This window comes from Pleurodeles waltl, chromosome 2_2 (genome assembly GCF_031143425.1).
Source record: "Pleurodeles waltl isolate 20211129_DDA chromosome 2_2, aPleWal1.hap1.20221129, whole genome shotgun sequence".
NCBI classification, from domain to species: Eukaryota; Metazoa; Chordata; class Amphibia; order Caudata; family Salamandridae; genus Pleurodeles; species Pleurodeles waltl.
In genome coordinates, this window is record NC_090439.1 from 974,391,956 (window position 1) to 974,414,172 (window position 22,217).

General features: G+C 44.2%; 1 protein-coding gene across 2 annotated transcripts in view; it reads right to left on the reverse strand.

Annotated features, from left to right (window-relative positions):
- Nucleotides 1–22,217, reverse strand: part of TAF2 (TATA-box binding protein associated factor 2) — a 663,535-nt gene that overhangs the window by 76,458 nt on the left and 564,860 nt on the right. For both annotated transcript variants that reach the window (XM_069220673.1, XM_069220672.1), the window contains exon 23: nucleotides 888–1,114. In XM_069220673.1, coding sequence (XP_069076774.1) covers nucleotides 888–1,114 — 227 coding nt within the window. The remainder of the gene's footprint in view (nucleotides 1–887; nucleotides 1,115–22,217) is intronic.

A 22,217-nucleotide genomic window follows, 5' to 3' on the forward strand; every position in this document is an offset into this window, starting at 1 on the left:
AACAGAATTAGTGTTTTAGTGCACCCAGTATTAATGGTGTCCAAAATGACAGTGAAGGCAACATTAATCACAGGTCAATGTACATCCGTAATAGCCTTAAAACAATAACACAGTATGATTGTAACCATTAAATACATTTTTCACCGATGTGGGACACACCATTACATCAGTATATGTGCAAGAACATACACTGGAAAATCAGTATTTCTGTAACACCTCATGGAGCAAGGCTCTTGTATGTCAATAATGACATTTTAAACTAATGCACTCTGACTTCTCCAATAACTTCAAGTGCACTATTTGAATACTCCTCTAATAAACAGAAGCCAATAAAGAAGCCTAATGCATCCGCAATATCTTCAACTGGGCACCCTTGCAAGTAAACGTTATTTTCCACTGCAGTATAAAAGTAAGACAACAGTACCACAGGAAGCCTAAATACCTCTTGGGTTACTGTGGCCTTGTATCTAGTCAGACCCTGAAAGCACTGCTGCTGCAGGAGTGCAATTTGGCCTAGAAAATGCTTACATATATTTTGTAGTATCTTAGGGCCTGGTTTATCGTTTGGAGGATAGATATTCGTTTACAAACGTGACAGATATCCCGCTCACCTTATTACAAGTACATTTTTATCCTAATGCATTAGTAACGAGGTGGACAGTGCCCGTCCGCCACTAAACCAGGCCCTTAGTTTGAGACTAATAAATTATACAGCAACAACCTCGATCTGTGCATAAACATTCTCAGAACACTATCCTTGCATGTGTTGAAGAGCTACCTAATTAATGTATCATCAAGTGTAACAAACAACACAAATCACTCTCTTAAGAACACAAACGAGTTTTGGAAAAAATATTTAGATCAATTAAAATGTAAAAGATCCTTACAATGATTTGAAATCCCGATATTTGTCCAAGATTTGTAGGAGTAGGCATTATTTCTTGACCACTCATTTGCTCCGGGATGATGGTAGGGTTGAGTACAGCCTTCCTTTCTTTTAGATTAACAACCAATCCAAGCTCAGGTAAGGGCAAACACGAAGGCCTACTGAGGCCAAAAAGTATGTGATACAAGTCAACGGCTCCGCATCTTAATCTCCAGTCATGGGAAGTACCTACAACCAATAACACAAAATTTTGTTTTAAGCAGCTTTCTGTAAAGTAGCTTATTGTTTAAGAAGATGACGCAAAATAGTAGGTTATCTGGAAATAGAAAGTTCGTGTTAAGTAAATAAAAACAAGAGGTCCCGCTTTCTGCTAAATTTGTAATGGTGATCTAAATGTACATTGAATGAACCATAAGCCCCATCTTAACTGGGGCAACTATGTTTTTTGAGAGCCAGAAATAATATGCTACATAACGATATGAGGGTGAAGCTCACACTTTATATTTCTTTAGAAGCTATTGCACGGAGTTGTGCAACATTTTTTGGCATATTTTATAAAATGACAATGGACCAGTTCACAAAACATTTGAGAAAAAAATGGACATTTGTCGCACTGGGTAACTCCTATGGTTGAAGCAAATTCCTTATACTTTAGGCATTCACAAATAGTTCCTGGATTTCTCCAGGGGATTTGTGAAACACACAAACTTCTATTATGATCCCATGAACAACTATTTAATCTTGTGGCAATGTATTGGTAAAGTGCACCTGTAAACTGTTTTTTTTAAAATCATTTATCCTCTAGGAAAATAGATGTTCCTGTGTTAAATTCATGTTCTGTGTCCCCTTCAATTTTGCTGTGCCTTCTCCCCAATCCTTTAATGAAAATACAATTTCTCCAGGCCTTACCACAAGTACAATTTCGAGCATTTTAAGTTTGATAAGCTGTCTACAAATGTTTGCTAACACTGGCCACATCGATCCCACATGTTAAAGATGTTCAACAACTGTTGCTGATGGGTCTAACCAGGAATACTCGCAAAACTGCTGCTAGTAGTACAAGTGGCCACATGAAAATTCCATCTTACTGGTAGAATTTATATTTAAGGAGCAGGGGCAAAATCCCACCTTTGCTGATTCTGTGTATAAGGGATGAAATGCTTCCCTCGCAGATGCAATTTTCTTGTATACCACAGATGTCCTGGGGTAGGCAAAAACGTTAGATAACTGGTTTCACTGACAGCAATTGAAAACACTAACAGAAACAATGGTCCCCAAAAGTCTCTGAAGCAAGACGCTCCTAAAAAAACAAGTCACTTGCCTTGGGTAACGATCTTTCTAGCAGCTACTCCATGCAACTGCAGATTCCTCAACTTGGTAATAGTACCGTGGTGTATCTGGAAACTTCAAAGCAATACTCCTGCGTGCTGATAGGTGGCATTGTGTAGCTGTGTGTGAACTTGTTCCACTCTGGAAGTGACAAACAGAGGCGCACTTAGCGCTACTCAGTTGCTTTCTCAGGCTCTCTACATCCTCAGACTCGAGTCGATCGGCAAATTGGCATCACCAGTGTGCAGATCTCTGAACTGCGATCTTTTTAGATGGAAAAAGAGTCTAGTTCACAGAACAGGGAAGTGGAAGTGTTGGCGAGAAATCTGCGGTTGGAGTATCCACCAGAAAGATTGTTACAGAAAGTAACTTGCTCTTCTGATGGGTGATTCTAACTGCAGATTACTCATGTTGTGAATAGATACTGTAACAGCACCTACTAAGGTGGTGGGTCTGTAAACTGATGAACATCAAAAAACCCTGCAAGACTGGACAAAATGCCACTCAACAGAGACGACTGTTGAGCAGTAGTGCAATTTGATCACATGTCACTGTCCACATAACTGCTTGACTAGTCTCTGGCAGGTACTCTGCATGCCAGTGCAGTCATAGTATCTTTGAATCTGGTGGAATAAGCTCATAAGACTTCTGGAGACTGCTTCTTAGCTAGTGTGCAGAAGATATTAATACAGAGAACAATCCATCAGAAGATGGTTTGTTTTTGCATTGTCTTGCTCTTCTTCACCCTGGAAAATCCCACAAATTGTTGATTGTTCACTTGATGTTCTTGGGTGTGATCTATATAAAAACTTAGTGCTGTCTTGGGGACCAAACGCTGTAGTTGGTCTTCTTCCTTAAAGGGATGAGAAGGAGAAAAGAATGCCGAAAGGATAGCTTGTCCGGCATCCAATGATGTGGCCACTTTCAGCAGAGGGGAACCTCAGGCCATCAACAACAACTTATCTGGGAAGAAGGTTGTATACGATGGGTTGATAAAGTCTGCAGCTTGCTTACACGTATAACATTGGCAAAACTGTTTTCAAAGTCAGAAGCCTTAATGTACAATTGTACAGCGGCTCAAAAGGGGTGAACATCAAAAAAGTAAGAACTAAACTCAAGTCCCACTGTGACATGACAAAGGGATTTGGCAAAAACAAGTGTTGCAAACCTTTCACAAATATCATCACAACAGGTGATTTAAACTAAGAATGCTGATCTGCCAATGCAAAAAGGCTTCAAGAGCTGGCAAACAGAAATTAACAGTGCCCAAAGCAAGTCCTTGTTGGGCCAGGGAAACAACAAATAACAGAAACGATGTATTAATCACCACTGTCAAATCTGGGTGGGGAAAGGAGAAGGGTCTGCCACCAACCCAATCATGGTCCACCAGCCAATCCCAGCAGGTTTTTTCCATTCTCCTACAAGCTGACCTATTCCCCTGCTGTTTTGCTCACTAGTACTTTGGGTCCCACACCAGAGCCCGTATATTGCATATGGCATGTTTCACCAGCAGGATGCAAGAGTCCAGCAATGCAGTACCCTTAGAGCCAGGAAAGGCACAAAACTGAACCATATCCAGAATGGCTAAAATGAAAGGGAGTGTCTGCAAAGGAGTCAGGTGAGACTTTGGCATGTTGATAATACACCCCAAAGATGTCTGAAAGTAGCTGATGACTGCTTGGGGTGCTGACCTTCAACAGCCATTTGTGGAGGTAGGGGAATATTAATACTACCTACCTCTGAAAGTGTGCTGCACCCACAGCCATCACTTTTGTGAACACCCGAGGATCCTGACGTCCTGTATGGCCTTTAGGTTCATCTGGGCGCAGTTGGAGTTCGAAAGGTGGCAAGAGTCTGAGTCCTGCATGGATTTCTATTATTGCTTCTTATATTTACCCAATGATGTGGGCTATGACATAGATCTGCCATGGGAATGGAACCTTCCTTTTGACTTCGACCAATCAAGGCGTGGAGACTTTTAGTGCTTGGCGAGGTAAAGTTTTGCCTCCCTGTCTCGTCTGGCCATCCAGTTCATATGGGTGCAGTTGTCACAGGTCCTGGAGTCATGCTCCAATTCCAGGTACCACAAGCATACCCTGTAGGAATCTGTCACAGATATCTGTTTGAGATAGTCCCTGCAAGGCTTAGACCCTATTGTTCTCGAAAGGGCCCTCCCTTCTTGTTATTTATATTTGTGTAATCCTCCTGTTAAAGACCTTGACAAAGCGCATCGATGTGGGTGGAACGCTTGCAATAGATGGATGGTTGTCTCATCCTTCTTTTACACTTTGGAACATGAATATAAAATAAAGTAACTGTACCTTTTATCGTCCTGCAACTTGTGGTCTTTGACACAGTAAGGAATTTCAAGCGTCTTTGGCATTTCTTTTTTCCTTATGTGTGGGGCTATGTCCATACAATTCTTGTATGTATAGGCCTATGTCGGGTACCATTGGTCAGTTATAGCGGTCTATTATGACAAATGAATTTGCAGATCTGATAGATCTGATAGACGTGACAGATATTAAAGACGTCCAATCAGTGACCTGCTGGGGCTGCATGCAGTAATGCTATATTTTTAGGTCGAGCACGCAAGCACTTTGACCTGTTGTAAGTATTGTGGGCTTTTAACCACGTCCATGTCACGCCCATCACTTTCACTCGTTTGTGGGCTTGCCTTTCAAAAATCACTTGATGTCATTAGTAAAAGCCCGTCTTAAGGCTGTTTTTGTCACACCTTGCAGCTTGCCCTCTGTTACATAGATTATTGCAGGATTGCCGATATACTTCAGTGTGGGTGAACTATTTCTTTTGTCTCTCCCCTTCATGATGCATGGCGGCCATGGCGCTCACCGCTCGAACAGGCATAACATCGTGAACTTGAACAGTGGTATTGGAACGCTGGTCACATTATTACCAGTTACCTAATCAGAGTAGTTTCTTGTGTCTCTCCCCCAAAAACACTTGAAATTAGTGAATGCTTTACATAAAACAGAAATCCTCAAAGCAAAAGGGATTCTCCCGGCACAGTGAGAGCTGATACTACAATATTCACTGCACTGTGGAAAACTCGACCCATAATGCTTTGCAGGACATTACTTTTACAAACATTTTTTGCTCATAACTTAGCCTGTGGTGGCCCTAGGACAATGAAACCACCACCAAAACGTTCACGACAATGTACTCTTTCTGTGTACATCATCTTTGTATCCTCACACTAGGTTAGTGGGGTCCCCATAAAAATAACCCCTCCCACCGTTCAATGTCTGTTTAATCTCTCTTATGACTGGGACTTTTGTTTTATAATTGGGAGTAGCTTGTGTTTTGAGAGCCTTGCTTGTAATAAAAATTGCTATAGACCTGCTACCCCTGAATATATGTAATGCACTATGCATGCAAGGGGATAGATATATGGTTATACTATTTTCCTTTTGTGTGGTTATGCCCTTTCGGGGCTAACTCTATAGTTACATGACCATGTTTCTTAGAAATGCTATTTTATTTTGGTGTCCTCTTGGGGCTGTTCTAAGCATTACAGTCATATAAACATATAAAAATATTCATGGCATGGCAACTTGTCCCACCCGTAACGCTTTGCAGGGCATTACTTTGACAAAACATTTTTGCTCATAACTCAGCGTGTGGTGGTCCCAGGACAATGGGGCCACCGTAAAAACAAAACTGAACACAATGTGCTATTTCTGTCTACACCATCTCTGGGTTCCCACACTATGTTAGAGGGGACGCTAAATAAAAGCCCCTACCTCTATGCATTATATTTTTAAGCTTTCTCATGGCTGGAACTTTTGTTTTACAGTTGTCTGAAGTTATGTTATATGGGCCTTGTTTGTAATATCATTGCAATAGCTTTGCTAGCCTTGAAAATGTGTAATACACAATACTCTCTGGGGGCTTAATATATGGTTACGCTGCATTACTTTCTCCCATTCTTTTTTCATGTGGTTATGTTCTCTAAGGGCTGACTTTATGGTTGCATGACCATGTTTCTTACAAATGCTATTTTTATTGTGGTGCCCTCTAGGGGCTGTTCTGAGCATTGCAGTCGAAATACTGTAATATATGCGGCACAAAAACTCTCCCCATATTGCTTTGCAGAGCACTGCTTTTACAAAACATTTTTGCTCATCGCTCAGCCTCTGGTGATCCTGGGACAATGGGACCACCTTCAAAATGTTCTGTCTACATCATCCTGAGTCCCCACACTAGGTTAGTAGGGAACCCAAAATAATAATCCCTACCACTATTCAGTGTCTTTTAAGCTTTCTCACGGCTACAACTTTTGTTTTACAGCTAGAAGTTTTGTTTTACAGGCCTTGTTTGTAACATCACTGCAGTAGCGTGCTAGTCCTAAAACACCCTCTAGGGGCTAAGTATATGGTTACACTGCATTACCTTCTCCTGTTTCTTTAGGGGGTTATCCCCTCTAGGGGCTAACAATATGGTTACATGACCATGTTTCTTACAAATGATACTTTTGTTATGGTGCCCCATAGGGGGTTATTTCTGATCAAGGGCCATATGATAATTATGTATGTTTTAATACTCTCTCCTTATTACAATTATGACCATAATTCAGGCCAACTTAACATCCTTATTACACTATGACTGTTTGAACACTCTTGATATGTTTGGGTGACCCTTCTTAGTTTATTTCTCCTCTGTGGCTGTCTAGTGTCTGTTTTTGGGGGAATTGTGTTAGCCAGCCAGCAACTCTGATGGTGGGGTGGTGAAAGTGGTATTCTAGTGAAATTAACATGGCAGATTTAAATAAGTATGCTAAATGGCAACATTTTCACTTTTTTGCTGCAGATAGAGGAAGAAGGCTGATAGAAGTGCCTTAGTTTTATGCAGCGCCAGTGGGATTATTTATCATGAAAAGATGAAATTATGAGGCAGGGATGACCAATTTATGTGGCAAGAAAAGTCCAGTTATGAACTGGCAATGCCAATAGCTCTAACTCAAGCACATGTGAGACCTACTGCATTGAAAATGCTTGTTTAAGCTTATCTAGGCTGCCTGCTTTACCACAGAGTTTGCCTCGGGTGCCTTCTAGGGCAGACTGGGAAATGTGCTGGTACTTTATATTTCTTATCCATGCATGGCACCACAGACAGGATGCAGCCGCTGTCTGTATCAGTTTAGACCGTTTATGACAGATATAATCAATGGCTGGAATTGAGCTATTAGTTTTCCTTAATGGTTTGCAGAAATCAGAGATGATGAAGTCTGTATCATTGGATAGAACTGTAAACTTCAAAGCACTTCAAAGCCTTCAAACTAAATACATTACATTTCACTATGTCATCAGGTGGTGAACCCACAGCTAGTGAAGAAAGCAATGGTGTTGTCACTGCTACAGCATCATCCAATTAATCTCTGACCTAATGGGACAGCAAGGAATTACACAATGGAGTTTGCCTTCATCATCTTGATTTTCCCTTGTCACCAGTTGTATCTGTTCCTGTTATGAGATGATGCCCCAAAGGCAGCAGCAAATGTTGTGGAAACAGTGGCTGCTGTTACAGCAGCAATGATGGAGGACGTGGAGCCAGTGCAGGCGCTGTTTGCCGAATGTGCGGACATGGTGGCACAGGCCTTCGAGACACCATAGAAGACATATTGCATAATAATCTATGATCTGCTGAGGTCTCACCCCAGATCCATGGTACCTGGAGCACAGGAGGTGCAAGGTATTCACTTGGACCTAGGAATTTGTAATCTTTCTCTCATGGATTATAATACTGATCATAGTGTAGACAGTTGGTTTGCCAGCCTGTACCCTTAAAGTGTCCCTAGTCTCCTTCAGTGAATTGAATCAGGTGCTGCTCCCCTTGCTCCTACTGCACATGCCTTGGGGCAGCATCCTCTTCCTGATCGTCAGGCTGAGACTTGCAACTGAAATTTGTGCTGCATGATGACTCAAATGGGCCTTCTACCGCAGACTCTTCGGGGTATTCACAAAAGTAATTTACACATGTGAGAAATGTAAACCTGCAATTTACTTTTACACTTTTGAGTAACTTTACTACTTTGTGATATTCACAAGTTCGAGTGGAAAGTAAGCCTAAATGTCTCCAGTTTCTAAGTGTAAGTTACTACTACCAAAAAACAGTAGTAAGTCCAGCACCACACATGGCCAATGTAGGAGGCTGGCCTGGCTTATAGTGGGTACCTTATGGTACTTACACCCTGTGCCAGGTCCAGTTATCCCTTATTAGTAGAATAGAGGTGTTTCTAGCAGCTTAGGCTGATATAAGGTAGCTATGGCAAAGCTTAGGCTGAACTAGGAGACATGCAAAGCTCCTACTATACCACTTATATTATGTAGCACAATATCATAAGAAAACACAATACACAGAGTTACTAAAAATAAAGGTACTTTATTTTTATGACAATATGCCACAAGTATCTCAGTGAGTACCCTCAGTAAGAAGGTAAGTAATTTACACAGGTTATATGTACACAAACCCAAAACAGGTAAGTAATAGTAAGAAAAGTAATGCAAACAGTGTAGAATTACAATAGGATGCAATAGGTGAACATAGGTCTAGAGGCAACACAAACCATATACTCGCAAAGTGAAATGCAAATCACGAATGGACCCCAGACCTATGGGAGCTTGTAGATGGTCGCTGGGACTGTAAGAAAACAGTCATGGTGTCCAAGATACCCCCACCCCAAGACCCGGAAAAGTAGGAGTAAAGTACACCTACTATCCCAAAAGGACACAATAGTCGTGATAGGGGGATTCTGCAAGAACCACAAACACCAGCAAAGCACTGAAGACGGATTCCTGGACCTGAGGACCTGCAAGGGGACCAAGTCCAAGAGTCGCGATAGTGTCCAGGGGGGTCAGGAGCCCAGGAAACCTCGGAAGAAGGTGCAAGGATGCTGCCTCCGGGTGGAAGAAGCTTAGGATTCTGCAACAACGAAGAGAGCTAGGAACTTCTCCTTTGGATGGAAGATGTCCCACGGCGTGCTGAAGGTTTCAGAAGTGTTCCCATGAAGAAATACTGAAAACAAGCCTTGCTAGCTGCAAGGGTCGCAGTAAGAGATTTTTGGGTGTTGCTGGGGACCAGGAAGGACCAGAATGTCGCCCCTTGGAGGAGGAGGAGACAGAGGGGGCGCTCAGCAACTCAGATAGCCCCCACAGAAGCAGGCAGCACCCGCAGAAGTACCGGAGCAGGCACTTAGAAGATCTGTGAACCGGAGCTGGCTCAGAGTCACAATGCAGGGTCCCACGACGTCGGAGTCCAACTCAGAGGGTTGAGCACTGCAGGACGGAGTGCTGGGGACCCAGGCTAGGCTGTGCACAAAGGAATCCTAGGAGAAGTGCACAGAAGCCGGAGCAGCTGCAAATCATGCAGTACACAGGTTTGCAGTCTAGCCTGGGGAGGCAAGGACTTACCTCCACCAAACTTGGACTGAAGGATCACTGGACTGTGGGAGTCACTTGGATAGAGTTCCTGTGTTCTAGGGACCACGCTCGTCAGGATGAGAGGGGACCCAGAGGACCAGTGATGCAGTCTTTTGGTGCCTGCGTTAGCAGGGGGAAGATTCCGTCGACCCACAGGAGATTTCTTCTTGGCTTCCAGTGCAGGGTGAAGGCAGACAAGCCCCCAGAGCATGCACCACCAGGAAACAGTCGAGAAAACTGGCAGGATGAGGCGCTACAATGTTGCCGGTAGTCGTCTTGCTACTTTGTTGCGGTTTTGCGGGCGTCCTGGAGCAGTCAGCGATCGATCCTTGGCAGAAGTTGAAGAGGGAAGTGCAGAGGAACTCTGGTGAGCTCTTGCATTCGTTATCTGAAGAATACCCCAGAGGAGAGACCCTAAATAGCCAGAAAAGGAGGTTTGGCTACCAAGAAAGGAGGATTGGCTACCAAGAAAGGTAAGAGCCTATCAGAGGGGGTCTCTGATGTCACCTGCTGGCACTGGCCAATCAGAACAGTCCAGTGTGCCCCCAACACCCTTGTTTCCAAGATGGCAGAGGTCTGGGACACACTGGAGGAGCACTGGGCACCTCCCCTGGGAGGTACTGGTCAGGGGAGTGGTCACTCCCCTTTGTCCAGTTTCGCGCCAGAGCAGGGCTGGGGGATCCCTGAACCGGTGTAGACTGGCTTATGCAGAGATGGGCACCATCTGTGCCCATCAAAGCATTTCCAGAGGCTGGGGGAGGCTACTCCTCCCCAGCCCTTCACACCTATTTCCAAAGGGAGAGGGTATAACACCCTATCTCAGAGGAAATCCTTTGTTCTGCCTTCCTGGGCCGGGGCTGCTCAGACATGTTACATGGCCATGTTCGAAAGGACGAAAGGCAGACTGTGGGTGAGGGGCTTCCAAAAGGCCTAAGGACTTGGCCATAGCCAGAGAGTACTTAAAGCACTCCAGCGCTAAGTCTACCTTTTTGCCAAAAAGGTGGGACTCGTTGAAGGGCATGTACCTAGGGTTTGCCTGGACATCCCCCGAAAAGCCAGATGTAAGTAGCCAGGTATGGCGGTGAAGGGCCACTGTCGATGAAATCGCTCTATCCAGCGAGTCAGTCGTGCCCTAACCACACCTTATGGTAAATTTTGCTGCATCTCTCCAGTCCTTAAATGCTTGAGAGAGAATGGCCAGCGCATCCTCTGGGACCTGACCGGAGGAAGCACCTGCGCCACAGCATCCCACAAGTGTGGGGAAAACAACCCTATAAGCAAGAGGTGCTTACGGACCTCAGTGCCTGGCTGTTGGAAGAAGAAAACATTTTCTTCACAAGCTGGTCCAGCCTCTTGGATTCCCGATCTGGAGAGGGGGATGGGAAGGTGCCCTGAAAAGTGGATGCTTGGACTACTAAGCTCTCTTGGGTGAGGAAACCAAGGTCGCCCAGAGCCGGGTGATGGCGGCGGCCAACAGTCCTATTTACAGGAGCCCCCTGAGCTGTGTTTAGCCCACATCCCCAGCAGGTCATCAGTGAGGGCTTCATTAAAGGGCAACATCGTTTCCGACGTGGAAGCCCCCGGATGGAGCACCTTTGTCAGGATGTTAGTCCTGACCTGCACCAAGGGCAGTTCGAGGTCAAGGGCCTCCGCTGCCCTACACACCCCCATTGCATATGATGAACCCTCCTCCATAGCCAGAATAGGAGGGGAGAGCAAGCCAGTATCTGGAGAGGTATCCAGTCCACCTGCCTCCCCTAGTTCCTCATACCAGCCCAAAGGCTCCACATATGTTTCTAGAGGGTCCAAAGACCCCTTCCATTCCTCCCAAGTGCCTGGCTGATTGAGCAAAGGCTCAGACAAAGAGCTGCACCAGTGGCAGCAAAATCATGAGATGCCATTCCGGCTTATCGTGATGAGAATGGGGCTTGTGTCACCAGTGGGTGCCGGTGATGCCGGGAGCGGTGCCGGAAAAGGTCGACTGTGTGCAGCCGACACCGTTGCCTGGATCAACGACATTCCGGAGTCGCAGTCAAAGTCCCTTTGGACTTTTTTTTGTGCCACTTCCTCAAGTGCACGAAGGACCTCACATGGGACGAGGAGAACTTGGGGCTCCTGGACCAATCCTGCGACCTTCTCCTCTACTGGGACCGTGACCTTTGAGGAGTCACGCCGACTGCCAGACCGCCATTAGTTTTAAGGACCACTCCCTCAAAGCTTTGGAGCTATGGTCTGGCAGTCCGAGCACTACTTCGAGTTGTGGTCGTACTTGAGACACCAAAGGCATACCTGATGGGGATCAGTCACTGACATGGCACGATGGCAGGCGCCACTCGGCTTGAATCCCGTCTTCCTCGAAGTCATCCTTCGCACAGACGAAAACACTCAACAAAAAGGTTGAAAAAAGCCTGTTAAAAAAGACAGAGGGGTATCTTCATTCCAGATCTGTGCTTAACTGGCGTGGAAGGAAAAGAACTGACGTATGCGCGCCTGGGTGGGGCCTTTGTAGGCAACCGTGATGTCACAGACAGCTCCAACGATGCCACACAGATCTGAACGACACCAAACAACGGCGCATGGAGGGGTATTGCACAGCAAAAGTTCCAGATTCCAAGCTGACGCCAAGACATTCTAAAGGTAAGGAATGAGCAGCTAGAAGTCTCTATCAGATAAAGCCCATTGATGGTGCGCCCAAACCCACAGTATCAACGCCTCTCGACGGAGCAGATGAGACCCTACTCCCCTTCCCCTATATAGTTATGTACCAACTTGCTGTCATGTTTATCTGTCACAATCTGAACACAATGATAATGAAATGACAGGAGAAAGGCCTTGAGTGTCAGTTAACTGGTTGATGTGCAGAACATGTTTCTCTGGAGACTAGAGAGTTTTGATCTCTATTCCCTTCAGATGTCTACCAAACACGAGGGGGGAACATCCCTCTCCGACATAGCCAAGGTTGGCAGAGGGGCTGATTGTCACATAGCTGAAGGAGTCCCATCTGATTTAAAAAGAGGTGGCTGATCAGGAAATGTGAAAAGGCAACAAATAAACCTTTAATTGTTGCCACATCAAAGCCATTTGTGGCTAAAGACAAACAAAACAACAGTATATAATGTTACCTGTGCCGCCAAATGTTGAATGTTGTGGGAAGAACACCGTACAACAAGCTTCTCCCAGAAGTCCACATAAATAGTTTTAGCAGAGAGGCACCTGGCTGCCAGTATAACAGTAACTACTTTGGGAAGAAGATCAAAACCAACGGTTGCCTCTCAATCTTCATGCATGGAGGTGTAGGCTGTGCATGCTCAGGTGCAGGACTCTGTCCTCCCAAAGGGCAGCCAGATCAGAAGAGAGATGATCATTGCCATAAGTTCTGGGTACCATACTCCTCTCGCCCAGTCTGAAGCCATGAGAGTGGCTTGGGCTTTGTCATTCCTGATCTTCAAGAGTCTTGGCAGGAGAGGCAGGAACGTGAAGGTGTATAGGAGTTCTGAGCCTCAATGCAGGCAAAAGGCATCTCAGAGCAAGGACTAGCTTGGGAATTCCAATGCGCAAAAACATAGACACTGGGCATTCTCTGTGGTAACGAAAAGTTTGAGTCAGGGATCCCCTCCATTGGTGGAAGGCTCCCTGAGCCCCCTCTGAACATAGCTGCTATTCCTCATCCGTTAGACAATATCGGCCAAGTTTGTCTGCCCAGGTGCTTAAAGATCATGCTATGTGTGTGATCAAGGAGATGCCCTGAACCTTCAAGTGCACAAGGCCTCCTAGCGCAAGTCCTTCTAGCACAAGACCCACTAACCCACTCTGCATAGTTTGCTGGAGTACCACATGGTGGTGGTATTGTCTGTGAGAAGTTGTATCCATTCCACCTTGAAAGTCGGAAGGAACATTTTCAGTGCCACCCAAATCAGCTGTAACCCCAACAAATCGATGTGGAGACAAACTTCCACTTGAGACCAAACTTCCTTGATCTCTACCTTTCCTAGATGATCTCTCCAACCCAGATATCAAGCATCTGTCACAACTGTTTGCTCTGGGTGGGGTAGGGAGAGGAGTCTACTCTCCACACACACTGGTCCAACAGTTGCATAACAGCCACCACTACAGGTGTTTCGCAGACTCCTCCACCATCTGAATGGAAACCAAAAGGTTCCCTTGGTGCTGAGTTCACTGAGATGTCAGCCAACATGTGCCTCCTAGTGTGGTCCACCAGCAGGATGCAGAAGGCCCAGATGCCAAAAAGCCTAAAAACTGCTGTAACTGAGACCCAGGTCAAGGGTTGAAACTTTGGGATCATAGCCTGAATGCCCTATGTTCAGTAGAGCACGGTGTCCAGGATGGCTCCAATGAAGGAGAGCAGTTGTGTGGAAGTCAGATCTGACTTTAGCATGTTAATGTAAAAGCCCAACAATGTTAACAGGTCGGCCATCGTCTGGAGGTGGTTTATGACTGTTTGAGGAGAGCCGTCCTTCAGTCGCCAGTTATTGAGGTATGGAAAGATTGATATTCCCATCCTCCGCAGATGTGCAGTGACCACCACCAACTCCTTTGTGAACGCACATGGTGCACTGGTGAGACCGAAATGGAGCCCAGAGAACTGAAACTGCATGTGGCTCCCTGAAATCACAGGTAGTGTCTATGGGTCTGCATGATGGTAATGTCAAAGTATGTTTCCTGCAGAGCCAGTGCCACCATCCCGTCTCCTGGATAAAGGGCAGACAAAACATGGGCCATGGTGAGCACTTTGAACTAAGCTTGTCCTGAAGGAATACGTTCAGAGGACAAAGATCTAGAATGGCGTGAGGGCCTCCATCATTTTTCAGCACTGGAAAATAACAAGAATATCAACCAGTCCTGAGCTCTGATGCTGGGACCGTTTTGCGGTGGCTCCCTTGGCCAAGAGTACTTGAAGTTCTCTGCAGATTATGTGCAAGTGGCCCTCTGGGAGGCTTTGTGATGTAGGAAGCTTGTCGGAGGGGTGTGTCAGGAAAGCAAGGGAGTAACCATTCTGTACGATCTGGAACCCACTGGTTGGATGTGATGCTCTTCCATCCGGGAAGGTAAAAAATGTATGTGGCTTTCCACTGGACAATCGTGCTGGTGATCTAAAGCAGTTTCACAGCAGCTGCTGGGATGGTAGCCTGACACAAAAATGGATTAAAGCTGACAGGGTATCAGAAGGTCTCAGGATTCAGATCTTTTCACCAGTGGAAACCACAACCTAGAACAAATTAAAAAATGGGAAACTAACTTGAAAGAAGATTTGAATAACATGAATAAATGCAAACTGGTCTGAGATCACAAACAAAAACTTTGAAATCATAAACAAGGTAATAGACGAATACAAAGAGGATCTAATCAAAATGAGAAACAGAACATTCCAAAGAGATCAGTTGGATTACCAATTGGGATGAATCTATACCTTTGCCAAATGCTAGGATAACATCAGCAGACCCACAAGTGAATCAGGACCCACCAAATTCAACTAAAAAAGAAACAAGTTCCCATCTAGACAGGGAGTAAAGTAGAAGCCTCAACCTTCAAAGTGGCCTTGAATAACACTGACTTGGTATACAGAACCAAAACACCCAAGATACCAGAATCACATTAGAAGACTCAAAACAATCAACCCAATCAACCACTGCATGAGTGACTATGTGAGTTTGGGGGACAAAAACAAGATAAAGAGATCACCAACCACACCAACTGATGATTAATTTCTCTGGTAGCAACCTTTTCTGAACACCAGGATTATCATTGTGTCCCATTGTCTACTGAGACAAAATCAGGACTCAAAATTATCATTTCAACTTTAGAAGAAAACTCAACTAATACAACACTTCAGTGACAAACAAAGGACCAACTAAGGACACGCAAATCATCACAAGCACATTCTCAAAGCAAGATGTAAAAGATATATATCCCATTTCCACTCTGAAACTACAGAGTATACAAACTCAACTCATCTAACTTTACCACAAAAAATTGGAATTGACACTAGCCATACAATGACTACCATGATAACCACAAAATCAGGTTTTTGTCTTCAATTAACTCCACAGATTCTAACAGACCTGTTCTATACAGCAGAATATAAGGGCCTGGAGGTTGACCTAAAGAAATGGACAACGAAACCAAGATTTCTAACCAAAAACACGAGTCATAGGAAGAGAGCAGCTACTGTTTACTTTACTAAACAATGCCAAAATAATTTTCAAAGAAGCAGGCAGAGGAGCAAATGTTGTCCTAATGCATTCAAAATAATATATTTGTGACGCAGTTAAACAACTATTAGATAGCAACTGCTATAGGTAACTGAAGGAAAACCCTAGCAAGGCTATCCAAATGAAACTCAAAATAAAACTAGACACACAGTATAATCGAAAGCTCCTAACACTGGAGGAAAAAATAACATGTTCATTTAACACCACACCCTGACCACCTTTTACTTACTTTCTCAAATACACATAAAAAAATCCCACGCCCTGAACACCCCACCCTAGTAGAAGTTAATTCTATTTAGTCTCACATGGGTGAATACACTGATGATCACTTACAGCCATTCAAAAAGGGCCTTCCATCCAACGGACAGGGCACCAAGGATATTCTAGTAAAATTGGACAGCATTCTATTAGAAGATGGCTACATCTTGACCACTTTTGATATGGTAATTCTTTATGCCTCCATTAAGACACACAGATGGTAACAACATAGTGTATAAAACATTAGGAACCAAATCAGCATATTTCATGGAATCCCACCAAATGACACTGGATATTTTACATTTCTGCCTCTCAAACAATGCCTTTAATTTCAACTCAGATTTCTACCTCAAAACAGAGAAAACAATGGGAGCCAAATTTGACTTGCCATACTCTTGTATTCTGATGGAAGAGGTAAAAAATCTCTGCCTCTGCGATGACTAATTGCAGAATATACACTCTACAATTTTTTTTAGGGGCGATACATTGAAGTCATACTTTGCATTTGACAAGGACCACAAAACACACTAGAAAGATATCTTCATGAAAACAATAACAAATAGAACATCCACATTACATCACATCCATCCATCAGGGAAATCGATTTCCTGGACCTCACTGTTTACATCAAGGACAGAAAAAACAGACTAAACTACATAGAAAAGCACAATAGCTAACTCAAGTCTATGCACAGACTTGTGCAACCCACAAAGTAATATTAGGAACATCCCAAAGGAGAACTACAAGACATCATACACAACTGCAGAAAAAGTAAGACCTTTATAACAAAACCAAAAGAACAGGTAAATTGCTTTACACATAGGGGATACCAAAAAAGAAAATTAGTTACTTACCTGTAACTGTAGTTCTCCAGTATTGGTATCTTTCATAGATTCACATGCTTGAATATTCCCTGTCGTCGAAGTGGGAGTCCCACGGTAACCTTATAAAGCAATACATGTTAGTGTCATAGGCTATAATGGCAATTCACATTCTGTTTAATAGCCTATCTACTTCCTTTTTTTTTTTTTTTTTAATTAAACAAAAAGGAATGAACTTGACATATGACCAATCAGCTACCAGCACCCTCTAGAACACTCCCAACAGAGGCAGTTTCCCTCAGAGCACTAGTTACCCTTAACCTATAGCATGAATGAGAGGAGCTTCTAAGGGTAGGAGAGTGGGTCGCATGTGAATCTATGAAAGATACCAATACTGGAGAACTACAGTTACAGGTAAGTAACTAATTTTCTTCTCCAGTAATTTTCTTTCATAGATTCACATGCTTGAATCAGAATATCAAGAAATATAGTAAAATTAAATATACACTAGCTTTTGAGAAACAGAATTAGCAGAGGGTGGGAGAACAATAAAAGAGGCTCACCTTAATGAAAGGTGTGTCACAACACTGCCTCTGCCACAGCCGTATCCGTCTTATAGGTTTTGTCTAGGCAGTAATGTCTTGTAAATGTGTGCCAACCGGCTCTAGTTGCCACTCTGCAGATGTGCATAATTGGAACTGCAGCAAAGAGGGCCATAGATGTGGCCATGGCTCTTGTCGAATGGGCTGTTACTGAACAGTGTAACTTTTTACTGGCCTGTGCATGACAATACTGAATAATGGCAGCAATCCATCTTGCAATAGTCTGCTTAGTTTCTGAGAGACCTTTCCTGATACCTCCGTATGCCAGGAACAACTGGTCTGATCTCCGTATGTGATGAGTTCTGGGTAAATAGAATTTGAGACACCTTTTTACATCTAGTGAGAGGAGGGACTTTTCTGCTGGTGTCTGTGGATTTAGAAAAAACGGTTTGAGAACAACTGGTTTATTCAAATGGAAATCCGATGGCACTTTCCGAATGAATGTACGGTTTGTCCTGAGGATAACACTGTCTGCAGTTAACTGCAGGAAAGGATGTTTGATGGTGAAAGCCTGTATATCGCAGAAGTAAGAGCCAAAAGTATTGCAGTTTTTCAGGTAAGATAATTTAGTTCTGATCTGTGTACTGGTTTGAATAGTGGTTTTATTAGTTGCCTCACAACTACGTTCAGATACCACACTGGCGGGGATTTCTTTACTGGTGGAAAGGCCCTGAAAAGAGACCCTTGATGAACTGTTTGATTATGCGAGAAGATCTCAGAGATAGTGTGTTATTGGTGCGTCTAAAGCACGCACTTGCAGCCAAGTGTACTTTTATGGAAGAATGCTAAAGTTTAGATATTGCCAGGTGGAATAAGTACTGAAGAATCTGTTCTGGTGGTGCTTCAAGTGGGTAGATGTTCGAAGACTTGCACCAAAGACAGAAGCGCTTCAATCTGAGCTTATGCCTTTGTCAGTATTTATCTGTAATCTGCTGGAATGACTAGCAATGTAAACTCATTGTATTCAGGATCCAGGCTGATAAGTGTAACAATGCTGGGTCCGGGTGCCGTATCTGGCCCCTATTCATTGTCAACAGGTCCGCTGTCACCCTGAGTTGCCAGTGAGGTTGCTCTGAGAGGAGAAGGAGTTCAGTGAACCAGCACTGCCTGGGCCACCTGGGGGCTACCAGGAGGAGTCTGCAAGGTTCTCTCTTCATTTTGTTTACTACACTTAGGTCAATGGAATTGTCGGAAAGGCGTAGGCATATACTCCTGAGCACTGCATCGAAAATGCATTCCCCATGATCTCTCTTGGGGATGCCAGCTTGCAAAGTGCAGGCATTTCTTGTTCTCTTTCGTTGCAAACAGGTTGAGCTTTGGTCTTCCCCAGCGCTGAGACAGTTCCTTTTTCCTGCATTGATTTAATTCCCATTTGTGGTATGGAATGGTTATTCTGCCTAATGAATTGGCAAGAAGATTGTGTACTCCTGGTACAAGTTCCACTTTTAAGACTATGCAATGTTGAAGCACCCAGTTCCTGATGTCTTGAGCTTGAGTCGATAGCGTCTGGGAACGTGTTCCTCCCTGTTTGTTGACATACAGCATACTGTTTGTATTGTCTGTTCGAATGAGGAACAACAAGCCTGTGATGCTAGAAAGAAAGGCCTATAATGTTAAGGCAATAGCCCTGAGTTCCAGGTGGTTGATATGGAGTTTTCTCTCTACTGTGGACCATTTTCCACATATCATCAATTTGTGGAGGTGTGCTCTCCAACCTTCTAGCGATGCATACATTGTTATTATGAAATCTGGTAGAATTTGTAAGTATCCGAGACCATCTGTTAGGTTCAGGGGTTGTGCCCGCCATAATATCTCCAATTTCGTTGTTGGGGTAATGTGAATAGGGTCGTCGAACGAGCCCTGGTATCTGGATCCATTGCTCGCTTGAGTTTTTGTTGAAGGGTCCTCATTCGCAAGCAACAGTTTGGAACCAAGGGAATGCATGAGGAAAGTTGGAGAATGTTTGCTTGTCTGTTCTCGGAGGGAAAGGTTTTGTCCTGTACGGTGTACAGAATGGCTCCCAAGAAAGTCAAACTTGTTGTTGGTTTCAGCTGTGACTTTTGATAATTTGTTGCGAGGCCCAGTCTGTTGAATAACGCAAGGGAGGTGGCTTTTGCGTCAGCTCTCTGTTTTGAAGTAAGGGCTTTTATCAGCCAATCGTCCAAGTACGGGAATACTTGGATCCCCTGTTGCCTGATATGATCTGCCACCTGGGCCAACATCTTTGTGAAAGTTCTAGGGGCAGATTTTAGCCCGAAAGGCAATACTCGGAACTGAAGGTGTATTCCTGCTATCTGGAAATGTAGGAATCTGTGATGAACCGGGTGTATTGGTACATGGAAATACGCACCCTGGAGATCTAATGACGCCACGTAATTCCTGTGGTTCAGGAGTTGTAATATGTCCTGTAGCGTAACCATACAAAGTTTGTTTAATTAGAAAACTGCTTAACTTCCAACGGTCAAGTAATGGACGCCATTCTCCTGAGGGTTTCCTGACAAGAAAGACACCCGAGTAGAATGCTATTCCTCTCTGATGTTTTGGAACGGTCTCTATCGTGCCTTTCTTTATCATGCTGGATAATTCCTTTAAAAGTTGTTTCAATCGAGGAAGTGGTGGGCCCGAAGGTGGGGTGTTTGGGGGTTTCTGAAGAAATTCTAGTGAGTGTCCTCTCCAAATTACATCCAGAACCCACCTGTCGGAAGTTATACTGAACGACTGCTGGAGATGATGTATAATGCGTCCTCCGATCCGATACTGTGCGAAGGCGGTTGGTATATATTGGAGGTCATAATTTTCTACTGTCTCTGCTCCTTGCAGGTAACTTTCTTCTGGGAGGCTGTTTATAGGCCACAGCTGGAGGTTGTCTATACTGCTGCTGTTGTCCGTATTGATGACAGTACTGTGGAGACTGGAACTGGCTGTATTGTTAGCCTGCTCAAAATGAATAATTTCCCCTTCCTCTAGCTCCCCGAAAGGGCTGTTAAAGGAACTGAAGGGTACCTAGGGATCTGGCTGTGTCAATATCTGCTTTTAAAATATCTGCGGCGAAAAGATGTGGATTTAAACCATCCCTGCCTTCGCAATACTGCAGATCCTGCCAATTGTCTGAAACCTGTAGTGTAGATGTCTATGGTGCAGTCAGTCATCTCTGCTGAGACCCGCTCCCCCTCCTGCAAGATCTTATGTGCTTCCACCTTAGCATCTTCGGTGTAAGTCGATGTACGGTGCTACATCTGACCACATTTGGCAGTCGTAGCGGGCTAGCATGGGCAGCAAATTTGCCTGCTTGACTGTAGTGGCTTCCATCGTGGAAAATCTCTTTCCAATGCTATCCAGTCTACGATCATCTTTGTCCGGAGGCAATGTAATCGGCGTAGAAGGGTTTTTTGAGCCCCGCTGTGCAGCTTGCGACACAACCGAATCCGGTTTTGGCTGACTTACGAGGCAAGAAGTGAACTGTCAGAGGCCTTATATTTTTACTGAAGGCATGGAATGAGCAGAGGCACAGTGGCTGGGTTTTTCATGGCTTTTTAGACCCTCCTGCCAGATAAAATCAACTATGGGTATGGCCCTTACAGACTTTCTTGCTTGTTCTTTAAAGTCATAAAGAAAACAGTCTGTTTCTTTTGTTAACAATGGCAGCTCAAATCTTTTAGCTGAGCGATCCATCAAATTGTGGAAGCCCCCAATATCCACGGGTGGAGAATCCACTGGTGTTGTCTGTGGTGGGGAGGGAACAGGGTAGTCATCCCACCCGTCCTGATCAGATGTTCTTTCTCTGATTTTGCAGTCTTCTGTGTCGTCATCTGATTTCAAGCAAATTTCCCACTATGGGCTGCGTCAAGTTAGAAGCGGCGTCATGCACAGAGGTAGTCGGTGTGGAAACCAATGGAGTTGGACCTTGGAAATGGAAAATGTGTTTGAAAGAGTTGCAGCACTAGTGGAACTTGCGTTATAGGTGCTGCAGGAAGCAAAGATGGGAATCTTTGGTAATAGCCTCAAAGTATTTTTTCTGTTTGGTTAGCTGAACCATAATAGTCCTGGTAATGATCATTCTTGTCCTCATCAAAGTCCTGGCATTTCACCCTCAGTTGCGATGGGCTACTAGCTGTGCCAAAAGGTCTGACATTATCAGAGTAGCCATCATCATCAAGCAGGTGAATAGCGGGGTAAGGCAGGACCTTTCTTGGAGATTTATGGATAGGCAGAATTGTCTTATATGATGATCTGCTTTTTGATGGTATGAGAGATAATGGTGGGAATGTGGTATGAGAGATAGCGGTGGAAATGATATTTCATATTGTGAAAAGGTGGAAAGATGTAGTGTGATCTACGATTTTTCTGACGATTGTTGATTTACCGACAGTAAAACTGATGTAGACTATGGTGTTGTTGTAATTTCTGTATGCGTAATGGAGACAGCTACAGTCGATGGAATTTTTGATAATGAGCTCGACGTCCATGAGGGTAGAGCACATTTCACTCTGTGCCATCAACGGTGTGTGTGCCAACGAGGCACTGACGTAGGTCGTCGTTGATGGTACCTCCGACGAGCGGCATTTGATAGCCTTCACTGTTACTATTGTCATCGAGGACAGCAGAAACAATGACATAATCATAGGCGAACTTGGTGAAGTAAAGGTAGGAGT